Source organism: Ursus arctos, unplaced genomic scaffold (genome assembly GCF_023065955.2).
Source record: "Ursus arctos isolate Adak ecotype North America unplaced genomic scaffold, UrsArc2.0 scaffold_15, whole genome shotgun sequence".
In the NCBI taxonomy this organism is placed as follows: Eukaryota; Metazoa; Chordata; class Mammalia; order Carnivora; family Ursidae; genus Ursus; species Ursus arctos.
Genome location: NW_026622819.1, coordinates 8040138 through 8064296, shown reverse-complemented (window position 1 = coordinate 8064296; position 24159 = coordinate 8040138). Strand labels below are relative to the sequence as shown.

The 24159-nt window shown below is 49.2% G+C and overlaps 1 protein-coding gene across 4 annotated transcripts; it reads left to right on the top strand.

The window, feature by feature from the left end:
* The first annotated feature begins 215 nt into the window (after positions 1-215).
* Positions 216-22648, top strand: CMBL (carboxymethylenebutenolidase homolog). Of its 4 annotated transcripts, none has more exons than XM_026506691.4 (7): positions 216-777; positions 8166-8196; positions 11400-11633; positions 13615-13722; positions 18052-18194; positions 20355-20446; positions 21897-22648. In XM_026506691.4, exons 3-7 carry the CDS (start codon positions 11419-11421, stop codon positions 22074-22076), a joined length of 738 nt encoding a protein of 245 aa, XP_026362476.1. In that variant the 5' UTR covers positions 216-777; positions 8166-8196; positions 11400-11418; the 3' UTR covers positions 22077-22648. The 4 variants fall into 4 exon arrangements, with proteins under 4 accessions (XP_026362476.1, XP_057168142.1, XP_026362477.1 ...); XM_026506692.4 differs by having other exon boundaries at positions 610-875; XM_044386992.3 differs by having other exon boundaries at positions 610-2531.
* The last annotated feature ends 1511 nt before the right edge of the window (positions 22649-24159 follow it).

Below are 24159 nucleotides of genomic sequence, written 5' to 3'. Positions count from 1 at the left end.
CTGCTACTCCTTACTCCACTGTCACTGATTTTCCTAACGCGCATTTCTTCCTCTTTCGATCATTGGAGCCAACTGAATCGGTTATGACAACTTTAGGTGACCAGACAAAGCATGGAGGGTGGACGGAGGGGGGCGCAACTACGAATATGTAACCATTTATTTTTATTTTTTAAAGATGTTATTTATTTATGTGACAGAGAGACAGCCAGCGAGAGAGGGAACACAGCAGGGGAGTGGGAGAGGAAGAAGCAGGCTCTCAGCGGAGGAGCCCGATGTGAGACTCGATCCCGAAACCCCGGGATCACACCCTGAGCCGAAGGCAGACGCTTACCGACAGAGCCACTCAGGCGCCCCCGTAACCATTTATTTTTAAAAATAGCCTAATCTAGATTTACGACAGGGAAGTCCCAGGTCCTAGGAGCCAGGGACGCGTGTAAATTTCACAGGCTGGCCGTTTTCCTGCTTCTGGCCCTCCTCCCGCCTCCCTCCTCCTTCTCTCCCCTCCCCCCTCCCCCCCTCTCCTCCTCGTCCCGCCCCCACCCCTTGCCCTCCAGGCCTCCCCTCCCCTGCCCCACCCCCTCCCTCCCGCCCGCCCGGCCTTCCCGCGGGAGACTGGGAATCCGGGACAGCCACTGGCCCGCGGGGATCCGCCGCCCTCCGTCACCGCGTCCACTTCCGTCCCCGCGGGAGGCACCTCCTCTCCGCCCGCCCCGAGCGTCCCCGAGCTCGGCGGGCCGCCTTCGCGCGGCGAGAACGCAGGCTTCGGGCGGCGGACAGGTACGTGCGCCGCGGGGACCCAGCAACGCGCGCAGCCCCGCTCTGCGCTCCCTCGCGCGCGTGTTTGCAGGCGGTAGAGCAGCTCACCGTGTGCACAGGTCAGGAGCCGATCAAAGCCCTTTTTCAGAACCTGACTTCTGCCAAAGCTGCAGCACGTTGTCACTGCGGCAAAGCAGCCCTGGCCAGCGGCCTTTGGTGCGTTTTCCTGTGCTGTGTAGGCACACGGTTGAAAAACGTGGTTGGACTCATGCTGTACGGAAACTCGTCTTTATTTTTTCCATTTGTCTGGGGCCTTTCTTTCATGCCATCGAGTACGCTTTGTCATTGCTGTCCTAGAGTTGGACGTTTCGGTCGTGGAGTTTTTACCAGTATAAACCTGTGGGAAAATGAGCATATTTGCCTCAAAATGTAACCGAAGCAAGTGAGAGTTTGTCCACCAGACAGGCAGCAAGCTGATAAAAACTTGACACCGAGCTTTTGCAGAGGAGAAAGATCCTTGATTTACTGGTGTGGGGCCACCCAAGAAAACGGGCAACAATTGCTCAAAAGTCCAGAATCCTCGCTGGCTTGCAGATGAGGGCTTTTAAGGGCAAAATTTGGGAAGGGCTGTCCTAGGAGGTGGACACCGTTGATTGGGGACCCATGAGGTCATATTAGCAGCTGACCACTTTGGTGCCGTGTTGGTCTTTTCCATCTGAGGAAGCTTGGAATCTGGGACATATCTGTGTTCCTTAGGTTAGAAAGTTGAGCAGCATTCTTATCCCTTGAGCCTAGGCCCACATGTTCCTTGACTGGTCTGGCTGTGCCTGGGGTCAGTATGACCTCCTGTGTTTGTTCTTTCACCTGAACTGACAAGATGGACTCGGCTTCAAACATTAACCACGTTGGCAGTATTTCCTTAGGATGGCTCCTGGGTCTAGAGAGGAGACATGGCGACATCCTTGGTGCTGGGTACTTGGTGTGCGTTGCCAAGAAAGACCCCACAGATCACACACCCAGCCATGTGAGTTGGAGGCGATTTGGGTCTACTTGCCGAGGGGAAATACAACCTGTCGTTTTCAAAGCCCATTTAGAACAAGGTGTGAGCCCCACAGGTGCCAGGGGAAACGCTCTCCAGGCCTCTGAAGGCCAAAGGCAGCCATATGGTCGGCATGCTTGCAGGCCAGTGGGTACTCATCAGATCTACCTTTCTAATGAATGCAGCCTAGACCTGTACCCTGTGGAAGACGCAAGTGTGATTGCTGACAAATAAATATCTGGAGTTGTTGGCGTTCGTAGGGTCATCGACAGGTAGACGGATAAGTAGGGCTGTGCCTGAGCCTTCCCAGCTGCAAGACAGATGGAAAATCAGCGGCCAGGCAAGTTTCTGCGGTGTTTACCCAGGAAGGGGAAACGCCGAGCCTTCCCTGTTAGTCACCACCTTCCTGTTACCTTTCAGCCTTTGTTTTGCTTGCTGATGGTTTCCAGATCTCTGAAGCTTCTAGCCATTTATTCCTTGTCTTCTTTGCCGGTTACAGTCCCATGGATGCCAATTCCGTTTGCTCGTCGAAATCTGTTTTCTCTGTTTCTGTAGGAGAACATCATTGCATTGGGAAGTCTGACTTCCGAGTTACTTAAATCCTTGAGGGTATGAGAGCAGAAAAACCAGACTTGCTGGACCACGCTTTGCCACCCATTTCTTGCCTTTCTGACTTCCAGTGAGAAAAAGGGAATGTTGTTCAATTGCATTGTTAAAAGATAATTTTCAGCGAAAGGTAAAATCATGACTGTCATACAGACATAAAAATGAGCCATGTGTTGGGGCACCTGGCTGGCTCTGTCAGGTAGACCATGCGACTCTTGATCTCGGGGTTGTGAGTTTGAGCCCCGTGTTGGGTGTAGAGATTACCTTAAAAAATATTTTTTTAAATGGCACGTGTTAAAGATTCTATTTTACTCATGAAAGAGGGAACCAGGCAGATGTTATAACTGGTTCAGGTGAGACGTCAAGAAGCACAGATCTATATGGGGCAAAGGAATGCCTCGGGAAGGCTCAGGTTAGGAGAGGGGGCAGGACAGGTCAGCCCCTTGGAATTGGCTGATCAGACAGGCACCAGTGATCCCCATGGGTCTTGACTTGTGATATTGGGGAGGCACTCAGTGTGTGAAGCAGTGCGGCAGGGTGTTGAAGAATAAATCATTCAGTCAAGGCATTTGTTAAAGAACGGAAGGCAGACCTTATTCAGGACCATAGGGATACGTGTAAGGACCACTGAAGTGGGGTTTTACAGTGGGGGAGAGAGATTGGGATCAACTCCGCAAATAACAAAGAAAAGTGGGAATTTAGAGCCAAGGAGTGGAGTGGGGGTCTGTGGATGGAAAATGGCTAAGAGGAAACATCACAGGGGATGGGAGTTCTGGAAAACCGACCTAACGGGGTTCTTGCAGAAGACAAGCCAGTGTGATCAGATCTCACCCAGGGGGTAGTGGAGGATGAGGAACCAGATTAGATTTGGAGAGTCAGGGATTCTGTGAAACTGACTTAGCAGAATTCTTACCGGAACTAGACACGGCAGAGAGGCCATTGGAAACTCCAGAGTCTGTTTGAGAAGAGTTCCGAGGAGCTTGGTGAAGGAGAGAGGTGGTTAAGGGACTGTGAGTCACTTTGGGAAAGCGGGCCTTGAGGTCACTCACACTTCTGTGGCATCTTGCACGAAGGTCATGGGCGCATCACGAGCGTTAGCCCTGCTAGCCAGTGTGGCCTCGTCAAAGAACGTTCCAGTCAGGGTCTCCTCTGCAGGGGCCTGTCTTCATTCTCCTTGGTGCCCTGAGGAGGGTTCTGACTTCCAGAGGCTTCACTAGTGGAGACCACAGATCTGATCTCGAGGTGGCCTGTGAGTGTTGCCAAGCCACCTGCCAGGAAACAGAAGAGCCCTTCTTCTTCTATTGTTTTTTTTAAGATTTTAAGTAATTTCTCCACCCAACATGGGGCTCAAACTCACAACTCGGAGATCAAGAGTTGCATGCTCTACCGACCAAGCCAGCCCCAGAAAAGCCCTTCTTGACACATTTTATGAAGCCCCCACCGTACACGTCAGACCCACAGTCCCATCCCCATGGAGGAGGAAACCTTTTGCTCACTGTGAGCGACCTCACAGTTAATGTCATGCAGGAGAAACTTCGTGTCTTTTTGGGACAGCCTCTGTCATCGGTGGCACACCCTTCTGGGTCGTTCGACTCTGGCCCTGGTCATTGCCTTGGTGCCACTGAAACTCTTTGTAAGCCGCTGATAACCAGTAAGTTAGTAAATTCTGTCCCCTCTGGTGGAGAATCAGTTGGGTTCCTCCTACCTGAGGAAAAATCCGTTTTCTCTCCTTTTGCAATCTCAACGTGCCTTTATGGCGTATACATTTGTGCTCTTTCCTTCTTCCTTCAAACCAGATCACAGCCACCTCATTCCCTGTTATAGGAGTGAAATAAAATCCGTTATGTGTTCATTTAAAAAAAAATCTTATGAGAGTCATGGATTTACTTTTCTCTGAAAATTCTCCTTTAACAAATGTGTCATGGGGTGGGGCAAAGCCAAAATCCCAGAAGGGATGTACAGAAATTGTGTGTTTCCTCCAGTCAGTAGAGCGGCTCTGCTGTGTTCCACGAGGCTCTTTCCCTGGGAGCCTCAGGGGTGTGTAGTCCTTGGAAAATGTCTGCCCGCCCTGTGGCCTTGGCCTAGAAAACACACTGCAATGCTGTGCCACGGACGGGTCTGGCTGGAGTCCAGCCTTCCACACCAGGCTCTTCTGGGCACTGCCCCTTTGTGCAGATCAGTCCAGATGGCGGCTCTCCTGGCCATAAACATTCCTTCTGGAAAGCGGGTATCAACTGAAAATAAAGTAATAAGATTCAGATTCAAGGGTGCTTTGGAATGGCCAGGATATTTTGTGGTTCTGAGGCCCCATAGGATAACTCAGGGAAGAAATCAGCCTAAGGACACCCACATCGGCAAGGAAGAAGTCAAACTTTCATTATCTGTAGATGACATGATACTCTATGTAGAAAACCTGAAATAGTCTATCAGAGTGTTGCTAGAACTGATACATGAATTCAGCAACATCGCAGGATATAAAATCACGAACAGAAGTGTTACCTTCCTACACATCAATCATGATGCAACAGAAACCGAAATCAAGGAATCGATCCCATTCATAATTGCACCAAAACCCATAAGATACCTAGGAATAAACCTAACCAAAGACGTAAAAGATCTGTACTCTGAAAACTATGAAATACTTATGAAAGAAATTGAAGAGGACTTAAAGAAATGGGAAAACATCCCATGATCTTGGATTGGAAGAACAAACATTATTAAAATGTCTATATTACCTAAAGCAATCTACATACTTAATGCAATCCTTATCAAGGTACCACCAGCATTTTTTATAGAGCTAGAAGAAACAGTCCTAAAATTTGTATGGAACCACAAAAGTCGCAAATAGCCAAAGCAATTCTGAAAAAGAAAAGCAAAACTAGGGGCATCATGATTCTGGACTTCAAGCTCTATTGCAAAGCTGTGATCATCAAGACAGTATGTACTGGCACCAAAACAGACACATAGGTCAACAGCACAGAATAAAGAACCCAGAAATGGATCCACAACTATATGGTCAACTAACCTTTGGCGAAGCAGGAAAGAATATCCAATGGAAAAAAGACAGTCTCTTTAACAAATGGTGTTGGGAAAACTGGACAGCAACATGCAGAAGAATGAAACTGGGCCATTTTCTTACACCACACACAAAAATAAATTCAAAATGGATGAAAGACCTAAATGTGAGATAGGAAACCATCAGAATTCTAGAGGAGAACACAGACAGCAACCTCTTTGACCTTGACTGTAGCAGTTTCTTACTAGACACGTCAATGGGGGAAAGGAAGCAAGGGCAAAAATGAACTATTGGCACTTCATCAAGATAAAAAGCTTCCGCACAGCAAAGGAAACAATCAACAAAACTAAAAGGCAGCCTATGGAATGGGAGAAGATATTTGTAAATGACATATGCAATAAAGGGTTAGTATCCAAAATCTATAAAGAACTTATTAAACCCAACACCCTAAAAACAAATAATCCACTTAAGAAATGGGCAGAAGACATAAATAGACACTTTTCCAAAGAAGACATCCAGATGGCTAACAGACCCATGAAAAGACGCTCAACATCACTTATCATCAGGAAATACAAATCAAAACCACAATGAGATATCACCTCACACCTGTCAGATGGCTAAAATTAACAACACAGGAGACAACAGGTGTTGGCGAGGATGCAGAGAAAGGGGAACCCTCGTGCACTGTTGGTGGGAATGCAAACTGGTGCAGCCACTCTGGAAAACAGTATGGCAGTTCCTCAAAAAGTTAAAAATAGAGCTACTCTATGATCCAGCAATTGCACTACTAGGTACTTACTCAAAGGATTCTAAAATACACACTGAAAGGATACATACACCCCGATGGTTATGGCAGCATTATCAACAATAGCCAAACTATGGAAACAGTTCATTGTGGTTTTGATTTGCATTTCCCCGATGATGAGTAATGTTGAGCATCTTTTCATGTGTCTGTTGGCCATCTGGATGTTTTCTTTGGAAAAATGTCTATTTATGTCTACACACACACACACACACACACACACACGCACACACACAATGGACTACTACTCAGCCATCAAAAAGAAAGACATCTTGCCATTTGCCATGACGCAGAGGGAGCTAGAGTGTATTATGCTAAGTGAAATAAGTCAATCAGAGAAAGACAAATACCATACGATTTTGCTCATATGTGGAATTTAAGAAACAAAACATGAATATTTGGAAGGGGGAAAAGAGAGAGAGAGGGAAGCAAATCATGAGAGACTCTTAACTGGAAAACAAACTGAGGATTGCTGGAGGAGGTGGGCGGGGGTTGGGATAGATAGGTGATGGGCATTAAGGAGGGCACTTGTAATGAGCACTGGGTGTTATATGTAAATGATGAACCGTATGTCAACTAAATAGAATTTAAATTTTCAAAAAAGAGAAAGAAATCAGCCTAAGGAATCGGCTGTCCACAAATAGTGCATTGGACATAAAATTTGCTGCCGTTGGTACTGGATTATTGTGACTTCTCTTACTAACAATAGTTTTATAACTGAGCTTGTGAAAACAAAACCGTGAGGGATAGTTAAAAATTTTCTTTGAGCAAATGACTAGCTCTTAATTTGTGTTTCTTTAAAATTTAGTTATTTTCTTCCTAAAATATTCTGAAAGGCACAGGACATAATATAACAGCTACCCATATACACGTGACCCAGGCTTAAAACATGGGAACATTTTGTCCTTAATCAAAATTTTCTTAGGAAATAAAATGTAACAAATGCAATTAAAGCCAGCTGTCTCCACCCTCTCTCCCTCGCCAGTAACCACTGTCTAAGGGTGGTGTGTTTATGCATTACACTTTTACAACAGTGTATTTATTGGAAAAGTCAGGACGATTTTCCTTTTTAGTGTTTACTTAGCATCAAAAAGGCCATTGTCTTTTATACAGCGTTACGTTTCTAAGATTTATCATATTGGTAAGTATACATGTTGTCTGTCACCCAGCTGGGTGACTTATGACAACAGAAATGTATTCTCACAGTTCTGGGGGCCAGAAGTCCGAAATGAGGGTGTCAGCAGGGCCCTGCTTTCTCTGAAACCTACAGAGGGGACTCCTTGCTTGCTTCTCTCCTAGTTTCTGATGGTTGCTAGCAGTCCCTGGTGTTCCTGGGCTTGTAGGTGCCTCACTCCACTGTCTGCCTATGTCTTCAGGTGGCCTTCGTCCCCGTGTGTCTCTGTATCTAAATTTCCCTCTTCTTATAAGGGATACTAGTTATCGGGTTAGTGGCCACCCTAATCCTCATCTTAACGTTTTTTTAAACAGATTTATGTACTTATTTGAGAGGGGAGGGGCAGAAGGAGAGGGAGAGAATCTCGAGCAGACTGCCTGCTGAGTGAGGAGCCCAATGCGGGGCTGGATCTCACAACCTCGAGATCATGACCTGAGCCGAAATGGAGAGTCAGACGCTGCACTGACTGAGCCACCCCGGTACCTCATCTTAACTTGATTACCTCTGCAAAGATGCTATTTCCAAATAAGGGCACGTTCATAGGTTCTGGGAGTTCTTGCCTCCAGAACTATGAGAAATACATAGCCCAGCCTGTGCTATTTTGTCACGGAAGCTCGAGCAGACTCATACGTACTTAATGAAATTTATTAATCTTTTTCTTTGTAGCTTATGTTTTCTGGGCCTAATGAAAGAAATGCTGCTTTATGCTAAGACTCAAGAAAACGGTATTCTCTATTTTCTTCTAACAGATTCCTTTTGCTTTCCTCCTCAGGTTTGTCACCATCTGGCAGGGCTGCGACACGGTAGGTGGGGATCCACTGTGATCTGTTTGCTCCCCTGGGTTGCTCAGTGTCGCATCTTATCCCCTTCTTGGCCAGTCTGTCCTCCCGCCACGGATCCACTGTGCCCTCCTGCCCCCATAATGACCTCCGGAGCCCGGTTCTGTTCTGCTCGATCTCTCTGCCTGCTTCAAACCACCATCCTGCCGCTGAACGTGGCTGGAGGGACACAGCCTCTGGGACCGTGTACATTTCCCTGGTCCTTCATTTTCCCACTTCTGTTCCTTCCGACCTCCCTGCTGCTCTCACTCTCACTGTTGACTCTGCTCTCAGTTCTCTGAGCAGATGCGAGTAGGGAGTATCCACAGCCCCCTGCCCCGACATCGCCCAGCCTTCTCTTCCCTCCCGGGACCGTGGAGGACCCGTCTGCGCTTCCAGGGAAGGTCATCTCCCCGTGCTGATCCTGTGCCCCTCGCATCTTCGGTTTGGTTTGGTTTGGTTTGGTTTTGCTTTGTTTTCCTCCGTGAGGTACCACTCTCATCCACATATAAATGTGCTGAAATTTCTTCCATTAAAAAATAAAAAGAGGGGCGCCTGGGTGGCTCAGTCGGTGAAGCGTCTGCCTTGGGCTCAGGTCATGGTCCTGGGGTCCTGGGATCAAGTCCCGCATTGGGCTCCCTGCTCAGCGGGGAGCCTGCTTCTCACTCTCCCTCTGCCCCTCCCCTTCCCACTTGTTCTCTCTCTCTCTCTCTCTCACTCTCTCTCTTTGGAATAAATACATAAATCTTAAAAAATAAATAAATAAAAACACTTGTTGCCCTATCTTCCCTCTATCTTCTGCTCACTTTCTTTGCTCCTGTTTCTGGCTAAAGCCTTGAACGGCTTCTGTGTTCATCCTGTCATTCTCTCCAGCTCGCTGCTGTCTTGCCACCCCGGTCCTCCAGACCTGTTCTTGTGGAACTCACCCTGAGCTTCTTGCAGAATGTCTCGGTCTACACTCTGCCTCCTTGAAACCCCGTCTTCACATGGCTCCAGGCCCATGACTGGGGGTTCCTCCCCTCTCACTCGCTGTTTCTTCTCAGACTCACTGTCTTGTTCCTTCTTACTCCCCGAAGCCTTTTATGGTGAAGACCCCAGGGCTCGATCTGCTAGATCCTTCTCTTCTTTATCTACTGTCATTCCCTTCATGATGTCATTCACTCTCAAGGTTTTAAATACAATGTACAGCTGATTCTCATTACTTACAGCATAGTTGACCCTTGAACAACACGGGGGTTAGGGGCGCTGAGCTCTGTGCAGTCAGAAATCTGCATATAACTTTTGACTCCTCAGAAACGTAACTCCTAACAGCCTCCGTCGACCGGAAGCCTTGCCAGTAACATAAACCAATGATTGACACGTATTTTGCGTGTATTCTTACAATGAAGAAAGCTAGAGAAAAGAAAATGTTAAGAAAGTTAGAAAAAAGAGAAAATACATTCACAGTCCTGGACTGTATTTATGGAAAACAAATCCATGTGTAAGGGGAGCCCTGCAGTTAAAACCCACGTAGTTCAAGGGCCAACCATCGTCGTGGTCGATAAAGTCATGTGGACAGCGGACTAGCAAACCCCGAGCCACTGCTCCGAGCCTCTGGTCACGTTTCCGTCAACTGGTCAATGCATCACCCCGTTTTACGTGTGTTTCTGTGTAGAGACACCGTATCTAATACAGAGTTGATTCACTGACATTGCACCTGCCATCAGCGGCTGTAGCGCACACCTGAACTAGGCTTGTGTACTGTACGTATTATTTTGGAGGCGCATCTTTGTGCCCTTAGGGTCACTAGACAGCTCTTCAGCACTATGCATGGGGTCTGTTCGTAAACAACGACATCGCCAGCCAAAAGCACAGAAATGCAGAAGATGCCAGACTCAACAGAAAGCGAACAGGATACTTGTTTGCAGTGGGAGCTGACTGAGAAGGCAGAGCATTACCTTGTTCGACCTCGGCTGGGACCGTGCGTGTCAGTGACTCGGATCTGTCACTGCTCTACGGAAGTCTGTGGATGGCGAAAGCACTGCAAATATTGATTTTGGAGTTGCAAGTAAATTTTCCAACTAGGCAAATTCATGTGTATGGAATCTGCAAAAAAAAAAAAAAAAAAAAAAAAAGAGGCTCAACTGTATATTGCTGACTCTTCTCAAGTTTGTAGTTTCAGCTTGGACCCCTGCCCTGAACTTCTTGTGATGAGCTGTCCACTCAGCTCGTCTGACGGACGTTTCAGGCTTACCACCCCACATCGAAGACCCGATTTCCTCCAACCTGCTCTTCCCGAGTCTCCCCCTTCTCATTTAAAGACCCTTTCTCCTTTTCCAGTTGCTCGGGCAAAATCCCTCATCCTCATGGACTCCTCTTTGCCTGATACCCCCCACGTGCCATCTGCCAGCAAAAACAGTTGACGTTCCCTGCACCTTCTCTCCAGACGCCAGCTACCCTGGGCTTTCCCCTTTACCGGCCCTCTTCAGGGAGTAGCGTCTTTTGTCCTGGAGTGTGAAAGTCTTTGTTCTAAGTAGATTTGCTTTTGCTTCTTCCAGGTGCCCAGCAACTTCAGTGCCCAGGGTCAGTTGTTCTGTTAATTTCACAGTCTAGGTATTCCTACTTTGAAAGGAGAGGGGACATTTTGGGGGATTGGTTTCTTTTTTCCCCTCCCTTGGCTTTCTAACCATGGTCCTAGTCCTTGTTGGTGGAGTTTTCTTTTTTTTTCTTTTGTTGTTGTTTTTTGTTTTTATTTTCCCCATTAAATATAAACCTTTGGGGGCTCTGACACTGCATGGGGTCTCAGTCACAAATCCCCATCTCATGGGGGGTTTTAGGGCTTGTTTTTGGGTCTAGCCTGGTCCCCAGCATCGCCGGGCTCCCTCCATATCTGCTCATGCCACCCTGACCCTGGCTTCAAGTCTCCTTTCCAATCCTGGCTGGGGATTGTTCCCTTGTTTCTAGGAGTGCCACCGTTTTAATTTTTATCTGTTGATTACTTTCACTCTGGTATGTCTAGTGTTTGTAATGGGAATGGATTCCTATTAGCCCCACCCAGAATCACAAGTTACCAGCTTTTTCCTCCATGAATACATGATGAGTGTAGTTAAAATGAATCCTTTTCTATACTCTTGATTTTAGTTTGCTTACTGTTTATAATCTTTGGATTTGCACCATTCAGAATATAATGCCTGTTTCTCTCTCTGTAGCCCAACTTGCATCTCTGCAATGGCTAACGAGGCTTATCCTTGTCCGTGTGACATTGGCCACAGGATAGAGTATGGAGGGATGGGGCGCGAAGTTCAAGTCGAGCACATCAAGGCTTATGTCACCAAGCCCCCCTTCGACACAGGCAAGGCTGTGATCGTCATTCAGGATATATTTGGCTGGCAGTTGCCCAATACCAGATACATGGCTGACATGATCGCAGGAAATGGATACACGTACGTATGAAGTTCTGTTACTTTCCTTAAATTCATGGAGATTTCTGTGATCTATTTTGTTCCCTTGAGGGAAAACAAAACCAAACCCAAAAAGCCCCACCTGCATTCTAAGTTAGGTGACCTACTTCCTCATCTCACAGGGTGCAGGTAAATGGGGAATGAATGTCACGTGAGTCTAACCACCACCTGGCCTCCAGAGGCAGCCACTGCTCCCAGCCCACCCCTGGGGCTTCGGCTCCTCCTCGCAGTGCCTGGGCCTGTGGACTCATCCGAGAGAGTTATTTCCCGATGTGGGGCCTGCCTGGACACAGGTACAGGACGCCTGGGGCAGACCTCGCCAGCTGTGAAATGGATCTGCTCCTTGGCCCTCGGCACATCTCATCCCGGGTCAGGTTTCACAAGCAGGGCGCCCGTGGTTAGCCTGGGTTAAACACATGCTAAACACAAGCGATCACGGTCCTGTCCAAGTTCCCGGGGGTTCCAGGACGGCGCAGTGAGACCTCACTGATCACCGGAAGGTTAGGCCTTTGTCAGATCGAGTGTCGAGAACACACCTGTCTGCTTCCCGCCACGCCAGGTCGTGGCAGAGTGTCAGAAAACACGGAGGAGAGGAGGAGCCATTCCTTCCCTCCAGCTTCCAGACAGCCTGCGACTCGCCAGCCCCGAGTGTGGTGCACCCAATTTCCTTTGTTTTCTCAAAAAGCTGCAAATCAAAGCGTGCACCTACCTCGTTTTCCTACAAGAGAAATTGATTTGAAGGTAGCATGCCCACTGTCGGTCATGTGACTCAACGTTAGTGCAGACTGAAAAGAGGATTTGCACTTGAGCTTTCACTTTTGCGTGCCCCCAGATTTTGTCTGGAATGGGAGGCCACGTAACTTAGTAGGGGCAAACCCAGTAAGAAACACAGTAGCCAACCCCAGTTGCCCTGTGGCTCGGCCAGACCCCATGCGGAGGGCGTTACAGGGAGAAGTGTCCTTCATCCTCCCAACACCCCCGCAAGGCTAGGACTGCCCTGAGGCAGGAGGATGGAGCTTGTCCTCTCGCCATGCAGCCGGCAGGTGTGCGGGACTGTGGCTTCCACTGTCTTACGGTGGGTCCTTTAGTTGGAGACGGGACAGAAAACATGAGCAAAGGCGCCCGTGATTTACAAAGCTCTCTCCCACTTATCCAACCCCCTTTGCCTTCAAAATAATCCTCTGAGGTCAGGCGGTGCTGTCTGGTCATCAGACCAAGAAAATGAGGCTAAAAGTGACTTGTTAAAGTCACGGGACAGACGGGGCTGTACTGGGACTTGAACTTGGATTCTTCTGGCCCAGATTTCAGGGTTCCTTCCAGCCTGGCAGGAAGAGCCGGGTTTCTCCATCCTTGGCGATGGCCTTTATTTTAGGAAGCGAGTCTCCGGCCAGTGCCATGTGGACCCGGCCCGGGGGTTGATTAGCATGGAGGATGGACACGGACTCGGAAACTGGCTTGTTTTCTCTCTGCCGCCTGTTTTAGAACCTGCAAGAGACCTTTCTCTCCGGGCAGGAGGTTGTGCCCTGTCAGCATCCTGGGCGGAGGCTGGGGAAAATTGCTTGGTCATCGTGACTGGACATGCGACCCAGGTGTACCCTCTGACCTGGGGCTGCTGCAAAAGGCTGCCTGAGCAACGCGGCTCCTCTGGGGTGGGGGAGGGGGGCCCTGGGCGCCATCCTGTGCCATAAATCTGGTGGGGACTGTGCCCTACCGGATTGCCTCGTCATTTCAGATGGGCTGGGCTCTAAGCAGGCTGCCAGAGGCCGCACACCTACGGTTGTGAAATCCGAAGTGGTCTGGCCTGGGGCCAGCTGGCCTCTTTGATGCGATCAAACTTGGCCTTCGTGGTCCCCACTTTTCTTCCCCTGTGAATCAGAGTCACTAACGTAGCGAGCTTCTTAATGACTGTAAGCAAAGACCAGCAGCTCCAAAAAGAAGAGCAATGACTGTCCCTATTTGACAGGACCATCGTCCCGGACTTCTTCGTAGGGCGGGAGCCGTGGCACCCTTCTGCGGACTGGTCCGCCTTCCCGGAGTGGTTGAAAACAAGAGATGCCAGGAAGATTGATAAGTAAGTTATTAGCCATGTTTGTGCCACCCCCACCCCCCGACCCCCGTCCCAGGGCCTCGCGGAGGTTAGAGGGAGAAGTGGGTGTGGCTTCACCATTCAGGCCCCCCCCCCCCCCCCCCCCCCCCCCCCGCCCAATCGTGGTGGGACTTCCTCAGGCACAGCTAATGCTTAAGGAAACCGGCTGTCATCGAGCACCGTATGTGGCCTGGAAGGTGGGACACCAGCAAGCTTTCCTGCTGCCCAGCAGGCTCGTCTGCTTCCCTCTCGGAGAAACTTCATGGCGCTCATGCCAAGGGAGCTTTGTAGGTGGTGCGATTTCCCTTGACACTGGGGGCTTTGGGGATCCATAGGGTCAACACTCCTTCCTTCCTGTCCTGGCTGCTGAACCAGTCGAGGCAACGGTCAGAGGAAAGAAGCTGGAGTGGAGGCTAGCTAGCCCCATGATTGCTCAGAGGACTGGAGACCGAAAGGGCCATCCCCTCCCCCCAGCCTAGACCTGACCTCCCAGCTCCCCCTCTGAGAGACTTCGGGCCCAGACTCAGGCCCATCAGACCAGGACTGCTGTCTTGACAGGGTCCAGGGAGCAGTGAGAAGAAAAGAGGGGGATCCCCCCAAGATTTCAGTTTTTCATTGAATTAGCTCCACCAGCCCAGAAGCAAGGATCTCAGCTGCCGCTCAGACACCCTCTTCTGTCTGGGCTACGTATGGAGGGGGAAAGGGGCCAGGAGTGTTCTCTCATGCCAAGCTCTTTCAACAAGTAAATGTGAGCCCAGGGCAAAGGAGGTTTCTCCAGCACCAGCCCTGATTCACCTTGGCCATCTGTCCTTCTGAACACGCTCCTTCCCCGTCACCTGACGGGAGCCATGGGTTTGATCAGCTGCTCCCCCAGCTGAGGTTGGGGAAACTGCTAAGAATGTGGTCTCCTGCCTGTGGCCACTCGGTCCTTGGAACTTTCTGCTCCTTTCTTCTCCCACCAGAGTGCCCTTCAGAGTTGACCCCAGGGCTGCTGGCCCTCTCTGTCCCCTGGGCTGGTGGACTCTGGGCAGATCCCTGCCCATAGCCCAAAGGGCCAGGGGCCCTGCTGAGTGCCCCTGCCTGGCTCCTCGGCCCCTTCTCATGCCCCACACTCACTGGGGCCACCCTCTCTCAGGAGCCTGTGCTCCTGGCTGCCCTGGGAGCTCCCGGCATGGCCGAGCACCCGAGGCTGTGTTAACATGCAGTCACCTGGGCGCTTGTGTCACCAGCCCATTAGCTGTCCTTGGGACTGTCTCTGGGACATCAGCTGCCTCGTTTTCCTCTGCCCCATCCTGAGGAGTATCCCTGCAGGGATATGAAGGCCTGGCTCCCTCACCTCCAGTCAGGGGAACCCTCAGTGGCCACGCCAGCTCCGAGCTCCCCTGAGGAGCTGGCTGGGGCCTGTGTGGGGACTGCGCCACAGCCAGCTTCTCCCCCTGCCCGGCTCTGCGTCCGTCCCTCCCCTTCGCCCCTGAGGTTCCTGGGGACAAGCCTCCGGCACACTCACCTTTTCCGAGTCCCTCCCAGGGGACCTGCAGCCCCAAGAGAAACAAAATGAAGCAAGAAGCGAGGAGAAAATGAGAGGTGGAAGCACAAGAGAGGCACAGAGACTGGGACGGGATGTGAAATTCAGCTTTCCCTGTGGGGCTGGGGTCGGCGAGAATAGTTGGGACCATTTGCTGCTTTCTGAGGAGACGCTGTGTGGGTCTGCCTTCCCCTTGGGGGAACTGCTAAGAATATGGTCCCCTGCCTGTGGCCACATTGGCCACACGTCCTTGAGCACAAAGCACAGTGATCGTTTCTGGCAGGTGTTCGAGTAGCCCAGCGGTACTGTTCTACAGGGGAAAGGGAGAGCCACGCATTTTAAATAAAAATGAGACATAAAACAGAAACACTGGGTGGGGCACCTGGGTGGCTCAGTTGGTTAAACATCTGACTCTTGATTTCGCCTCAGGTCATGATCTCTGGATCGTGAGATCAAGACCCATGTTGGGCTCCATGCTTGCTTAAGATTCTCTCTCCCCCTTCCTCTGCCGTACCCCCTCCCTGCTCATGTGCTCTCTCTCTCTCAAAAAACAGAACAAAACAAAACAAAAATCAAAACCAAAACAAAGAGAAACACTAACTTAGAAAGGAGACTGAAATCCTTTTATCTGTCAAGTATTTTTGTTTGTAAGTCACAGAAAACCCATCTTGAATGCTTCAGCAGTCATGGGATTTATTGGTTTATAGAGCTGGAAAGAGGTAGCTTCTGGCTTGAGGTAGGAGTTGTTTATAGTACAGTATTTCCAGGACTTGCCTTACAGCATTTCTCTTCATTGCCTGTACACTGGCTCCATTCTCAGGCAGCTTTTGCCTCTGGGTGGCAAGATGGCTGCAGCAGCTCCAGCCTTCCACTGTTCCCTTTACAGCAACCCAGCAACATTCTCATTTTGCCCTGATGGTGAGGGCTCAGTCACAGGTCCATCCTTGAATCAATCATTGTGGCCAGGAGATTGCTATGCGCCGATGGCCAGCCTGAGCCACACACCTCACTCCTGGAACCTAGGGCAGAGTCCCCCAGGGTATACGAACCAAGCACTGGGGAATGGGGGGAAAGGTTCATCCAAAGCTAAACCCTGGTGCTCCCAGAAAAGTGGGGAACACTGCAGAGCAACACCAGCAGACATGTTCACTTGAGTTCAAGTATTTTTATAGAAATAGTCTCTTCCTTCTTGTCCCCTCCAATTAAAGCAGTTATTCTTAAGATCAAAACATTCGAGGAAAATTTAAAACCCCAAATGTCAACTATTGCTCTTTCCACGTTATCTTGTGGAATTACTTAATTACTGCTCACATTATGAGTCTAACTATACGCAGTGGTGGATACATATATTTAAAGGTGCTCAAGGACATGCTGGGATCAAAAGGGAAGGGAAGTGCAATAGAATGGCTTTCTTTTTCTTTTTTAAATCTTAAACAGCGTTTCTTCCTTATCCGATCAAACAGAACATTCCGGCTGGCCTTGCTTCCCTACCTCCATTTGCGTGTTTGCTTCTAGTTGAAAATGCACTGAGTTGCAAACCAGCAATTTGCAAATGAACCATTTGCGAAGACAGGGCCGCTATTCTTGGTACTCTCCTGGCTTGCGTGGTGCTGGCGGATTTCCAAGTCCCTCTGTGCTCTTTGGGCACGGGAGGGGACGGGCGGTCCGGAGTCGGGATGTTAGCTTCGGGAGTGAATGTGCCAAGTCAGAGAGTTTGGGGAGCTGCCCGGTTGGGGCTGGTGTCTGTCGGAGGAGAGCAGGCTGCGGTGCTCGGTGGGGGTGGGGTGGGGGAGTGGATCTTGGGATCAGGTCTTAGGAGCTGTGCTTTGGCCTTTGACCTTGATCTGGAGGCTGTGCAAGGCCAGGGCTCAGCTTTCAGCTGGGACGTGAGCTGGTCTGATCTGTGGTTTGCAAACAGCCCGCTCGTGGCTCGGTCAGGTGGTTGGAGGAGGCTGTGCTTGGTGGTGAGAGCTGTGGGGAGACCCGTGGGGGAGATATGCATCACTGCGACAGCACGTGGTGAGGACAGAGCTCCAGAAGATTCGCAGAACTTCCAGGAAGAGCTGCTGCTGAAGCCCCATTACTGTCCGTCAGCATAGCACTTGCTGTCCTGCTCGCTCCCCCTCCCCCCCGGGGGGGGGGGCTCACAAAATACCTCTTGATGTTTTGCCTGCCCCCCTCCCCGGGCTTTATTGAGATACACTTGACATATAATGTGTAAGTTTAAGGTGTATGCTGTGTTGATTTAACACATTTATATATTGCAAAATGATTGCCCCCATAGCCTTAGCTAACACCTCTATCCCGTCACATAGTTACTCTTTCCTTTTGGTGGTGAGAACGCTTCAGGTCCGCCCTCGTAGCAGCCTTCACGGAGAGCATGCAGTCTAATCCACTCTAGTCACCAGGCTGCACATTACAACCCCGAACTGGAAGTTTGTGCCCTTTGTCCAGTATTTCCCCATTTCCTCGTGCCCCGCCCCGGTCACCACCCTACTCTGTTTCTCTGAGCTTGGCTGTAAGTGATCTGTATCTGTTGATTCTCTCTCTCTTTTTAAAAGATTTTATTTATTTATTTATTTGACAGAGAGAGAGAGACAGCTAGAGAGGGAACACAAGCAGGGGGAGTGGGAGAGGAAGAAGCAGGCTCCCAGCGGAGCAGGGAGCCCGATGCAGGGCTCGATCCCAGCACCCTGGGATCACGCCCAGAGCAGAAGGCAGACGCTTAACGACTGAGCCACCCAGGCGCCCCCTGTATCTGTTGATTCTTGAATAACTTTCTGTTCTAGAGAGGTGGATGCTGTCTTGAAGTATCTGAAACAACAGTGTCACGCCCAGAAAATCGGCGTCGTGGGATTCTGCTGGGGTGGAGTGGCTGTCCATCACGTGATGATGAAGTACCCCGAATTCAGGGCGGGGGTGTCTGTCTACGGTAAATCTGCCTTGTACATTTACACAGTGCAAACAGGAGGAGGGGTCGAGTGACCGCCAGGAGCCTCTTCCCAAGCTAGCAGTGCCGGGAGCCCTACACAGCCCGAGACGCCCTTCGTAAGGAGCTTGGCTTTACGAATCTGGAAGTAGAAGTGCAGGTTCATAATGCAGGAACCAGAGGGTGTCACGGGATCGAGGAGTCCTGGTCCCCACAGTGTGCTGTTGGGAGACTCACCTAACCCGAGGCCTCGATTTCTCCCCCGAGGGTGAAGGGGAGAACATTTATTTCGTGATCATGGTTAATATCAAGCACTATCCTTTATGAGGAACACCTCTGGACGTATTTTCCCAAGATAGGAGTTATTTTCAGCTGCATGTGCACACATAATATACGTATAAAGAAGGAAGGAAAGAAAAGGAAAAGACTCTAAAATGTAGGTGGCAGCATACGCATTTTAGCCAAACAGACCACAGGTATAGCAGTGAAATACCAACACGTGTGTAGAGACGTGGCATACTAAGTTCATGATAGAGAAGCGGACCATAAAAATGTTAAAAAAAAAAAAAAAGACAAGACACAGAAGGAAATTTGGCTTTCTTTCATGATAGTATGTCGCACAGTTACACTAAAGATTCTTATTTGGATTAATGGTTTCTCGCTGTGGTATTTTTGCTTACTTTTAGCATTAAAAAAATCCTTTAAATACTAACTTACATCAGGGAGAGTAAGTTGTCATTTGCTGTTGGGCACAATGGGGGTGACTGTCCCCTTGTGTGAAATAGCAGAAGGCTCTCCTGCGTGGACGCCTCGCCAGCACCCCCTTCTGGCCGCTGTTGCACACTGCATGAGCTGCAGAATGTGGCAGGACTCCGAGCCGCCTGGGGGCATCAAACGGATGTCCAGCCACGCAACGTGGCCTTAACAGAGTGGGACAGGGAGCGTGGCCATTCCTCCTGTGGCTCCCTGCCTCCTCAAGAGGAGTTAAAGGTGAGGGAGGCTCTCTGGGCTACTTAGCTTTGCTGTGCTGCCCACAGGATATGGAAGCAGGAGACACCCATTATTTTCTTTTTCCTACTGACGTGGACCCTGCCCCCGACCATACCTGAGCCAGGCTCCTCTGGGGGTCCTCTTTCTGAAGAGGCCCCGACCGGGCTCTGTCCTTGACCCATTGGGGCAGTTTAGTGAGAGTCCCCCACTTCGGATGTCTGACCAAATTCCTCACCCCCCACACTCTGTATCTTGTCGGCAAGAATCCCGTCATGTCCTCTGGCCAGAATCCGTCCTACTCTGATGTTTCCTCTTTGTCATTTTGCACCGACCGCCCCCCACCCTGCTCCTTGGCCATAAATCCCCACTTTCCTGGTATTCTGGTTGAGCGATCTCTCTCCCCTACAGCCAAACCCCACTATGGTGGTCCCTCTGGAATAAAACTTCCTTCACAAGTGTCAGAATAATTTCCTTTCACACTACTGTTATCTTAAAATGGCATCATATTGCAGAACTTTGGCTTATTTTCCTATACGAGTGGGCACACCCACAGTTCTCTGAATCCCCAAGGCACAACAGGCTTTTGGCCAAATGCTCACTAAAATTCTGAAGTGAAGGATGAAAGGTAACTTTTACAGATGGCCTGTGAGGAGCGGGTACCACACCGGTGATGTCATACCCGTGACATCACACCTGTGGTCTTGTCTGAGCACAACTAGCCCGTGAACAGCCGCCCACCTTATGAATGAAGCCACTCGGCAAACTGAGGTCAGAAGCTGTGGGGCTTGTGTGGACTGTGAGAGACTTCTAGGACAGTAGTGGCCACATGGTCTGGATTTGAAAGTTTGTCACCTGTTTGTCAATGAAGGCATGTCACACACGGGAGCATTTTTCAGGCTGCTCCTGTCTCTGTGCAGGGCAAGCAGACAGCAAGGGCTAATTCTATTGTTTCTGGCCTGACTCCTCGTGAAGTGAGAGCAGGAAGGTCTGACTAGGTAAGTTTCTCTTTGAGGCTAATTTTATAGGCCAGGCCACTTCTGTGGAATTGCTAAAAAGGAACTAAACCGAAACCCCAAAGCACATATTTTACTTTGAAAAATCAAACCAAACCCACAGAGATTTCTGAGGCTTGTGTTGGAAAATCCTACTTCATGTTTCTGCCCCATCTTCCAGGCATCGTCAAGGACTCTGAGGATGTGCACAGTTTAAAGAACCCCACGTTGTTCATTTTTGCTGAAAATGATGCTGTGATTCCCCTTGAGCAAGTAAGTTGGCATTGTTCCTCTTCTCATTTCTTTTCTTTCTTTCTTTTTTTCTTTTAAGATTTATTTATTTAGAGAGAGAGCATGCTCATGAGTTGGTGGAGAAGCAGAGAGGGAGAGAGAATCCTTAAGCCGACTCCCTGCTGAGCATGAAGTGGGACCTGGGGCTGATCCCACGACCCTGAGATCATGACCCGAGCTGAAACCAAGAGTCCGATGCTTAACCAACTGAGCCCCCCAGGCGCCCCTCCTCTTCTCATTTTTATATTAAATAATATGGTTTGCCCTTTCAGGGAAAATATCCCAAAGGGTTCATTTGTTGCTCCAAATATTATTCAAGATTAAAGTTTTTTTTTTTTTTTTTTTAAAGATTTTATTTGTTTATTTAACAGAGAGAGAGACAGCCAGGGAGAGAGGGAACACAAGCAGGGGGAGTGGAGGAGAAAGAAGCAGGCTCCCAGCGGAAGAGCCTGACGTGGGGCTCAATCCCAGAACTCCGGGATCACGCCCTGAGCTGAAGGCAGACGCTTAACGACTGAGCCACCCAGGCGCCCCCATCAAGATTAAAGTTTTAAAGGTGATGGGGCGCCTGGGTGGCTCATTCGGTTGTGTCTGCCTTTGGCTCGGGTCATGATCCCAGGGTCCTGAGATTGAGCCCCACATGGGGCTCCCTGCTCAGTGGGCAGCCTGCTTCTCCCTCTTCCCTCTAATGCTCCCCCCCACTTGTGTTTTCTTTCTCTGTCAAATAAAATCTTTTAAAAAAAAGTTTTAAAGGTGGGTGTTGTTAGGGACTTAGGGGCTGTAACCCCCTAAAAGTGCTCCTGTTGTGGTCTGTTTACTGGGCATTGAAGCAGGCCCTGACTCCCCATCCTCCTATGTGTAACCCACAAGTTAAGGTGTATGTCTTTAAAGACATGGGTGTGGGGGCGCCTGGCTGGCTCAGTTGGTGAAGCTTGCAACTCTTGACCTCGGGGTTGTGAGTTTGAGCTCCATGTTGAAGGTAGAGTTTACTTAAAAAAAAAAAAAAAAAAGAATTGGGTGTGTTAAACCCAGTATGTTGATAAGAAAAAAGCAGAAGAAAACTGGATCAAAAGCAGTCATTTAGAAATTATTGTTGTTATTCATAACTAACACATTATATTAATACAAATTTAAAATAATTTATACTTGAATATATTGACTATTTTGTTATATATTGAATGATACACAAAAGATATTAATACAATTTCAAATAACTGATATTGTATCATTTTTATATTGCTCAGAATCCTCTCCTTTGCCAGAGGTAAGGACTGTGTTAGGTATAAAATAAAAAGTAAAAAACTCATAATAGCTCCAGAACTTAAGGCAGTGATGTTAAATTTCTTTTATGAGCATTCAGAGAGGATTTGGAGAATGGAAAATATGACTAGATTGCTAAAGTCATCCTATCGTGAAATCTTTTGCGTATCAGGTGTCTTTGCTGACCCAGAAGTTGAAAAAACACTGCAAAGTGGAATATCAAATTAAAACATTTTCTGGGCAAACCCATGGCTTCGTGCATCGAAAGAGAGAAGATTGTTCAGCAGAAGACAAGCCCTATATTGACGAGGCAAGAAGAAATTTACTCGAGTGGTTGCACAAGTATGTTTAGCTGTGGCCACGTGTAAAACTTCCTCAAAATAGCTCACATCCAGAAATGTGCTTTGGGATACAGGGTCATTTGATTTAATTTTCACTTTATATAAATCAAGGAATCCTGAAACTCATTATTTCCTCTGAAACATAAATTCGGTAGAAAAAGCTAATGCATGATAGAATTTCACTTTTAACCCCCAAAAAACAAAAACACAAACCCAAGCCCGGTCAGTCCCTGAAGAATTTGAATGACAGAGTAATATCCTCACTATTAGCAAAAACCTAGGGCTGTTGATGGAGCCGCTGACAGCTCAGGTGTGGACTTCTTGCTTTTTAATTAAGTACGTCCTTTAAAATGATGAACGTGGCAAATGATGAAGGCCATGAACTATAACCTCAGATTCAGAGCCCAGCTTAACTGGGCACTTATCTGTCTTAATATAGACGACTCTGTCACGTTCATACGTGGCACTAGGAGAAATCCTGAGGTTAAAATAGGGTTTCATTGACCCAATTACATCAAGCCAATAAACTTACTTTTTGAATGTGTGGCTTTTTCTAAAAGCTAATAAATAACAATGGATTACAGTGACCGTCTCCGAGGAAGTGATTTTCCAGAACAGGGCATCTTCCGGGCCCAGGGCCTGGGGTTGCATTAGAAATCACTCATGCGTTCACGTGGGAGGTGTACAGGGTCAAGTTTCAGGTTTTAGATTTTAATTACTTTATATTAAATCTCACAAACAGCTCAGCTCCTCGGGAGCCCCAGCCCCATGCCAGGCACTCAGCGGCCGCACGTGGCCAGGAGGAGCCGTATGGGGCAGAGCCAGTCTGCGCCAGGAAGGGCTCTTCCTTCTTCTCGCTGTGCCCTGCTGACTTCCCATGAACCCTAGGCTGGACAGCGGACACTCCCACCGGCCCCTCTGAGTCTGCAGATCCAGAAGGGCCACCTCGCTCCCCCCGCAACGCAGGCCTGGGCCCTGCAGGATGTGCCCTCCATCAGGTGGGACCGTGGCAGGGCCTTTTTCACCCCCATGTGCCATGGCCAACTTGAGCCATTTCCCATCAATCCTAGGCCTCTGGGAGGGAAACCCACACACTTCTATTCTGGAGGACAGGAATGAGAAGGGTCCCTGTGGCATCAAGGATCCACACCCACCCCTTTGTTTCTTCCACGGCTGGGCTTGCGGAGTCCCACGACTGATCGTTTTTGTTCTGTGAGAGCGGAGGGGTGACAGGGATCTGGAGAGGGAGAGAAAAAGGGAGCAGTGATGTGGGCCTCACCCAGGCAGGGAAATGGAGAGGAGAGGAGGGATTCCAGAGCGTTTAGAAGAGTCCTGGGAGGAGACAGTGAACTGTCTGAGGCCTGCTTAGAGATGATGCAGGTTAGGGAGAGAAGCTTAGAGATGATGCAGGTTAGGGGAGAGAAGCAGGGCTGTGGGGACAAGTTTGGTTTGGGTAAAGTCTGGAAGATCCGGTTTTCTTGAGCTAAAAATACCCCAACTAATAGTGGCTCGACTAACAGTGGCTGAGAGAATAACACTGAAGTCTCATCCACAACACTCCCAATTGGGTCCCAGAGTGGTTCAGGGCCCGGATGATGTCAGGACATGGACGGGTGCCTGCCATTCTGGGCCCTCTCATGGGTATGGCTGCAGGCCTCCTCCTTCACAGAACACCAGCCAGGGCAGGAAGGGAGGCCAGCGGCTATTGTTTTGTTAGGGAGGGAACTCTTTCCCAAGACTCCCCCACCCTTAATCTGGGACTCCCAGCTTCCAGAACGGTGAGAAAGCAATGTTTAAGCCACCATCTATGGTGTTTTTGTTCTAGAAGCCTGAACTAAGCCGGTTATCTACTAAAGTTTCAGGCTCACTATCATTCTTGAGAAGTGTGACTAGTTCAAAGGTCTTTCTTTCAATTAACAGTGGTGTTCCGGGGTAAGGGGGCTAGTTCGGCGTGCACCACCACCGTGCCGGCTACAAGGACCCGCTCTACACGCTTTGTCATGGAACGTTAGAAAGCTGTGGGCTCCAGGCTGGGAGCTAAGATTCTGTGTTCGCGTTGATTCAGCAAGGCCCTCCTTTAGGGAAAGCGGCTTT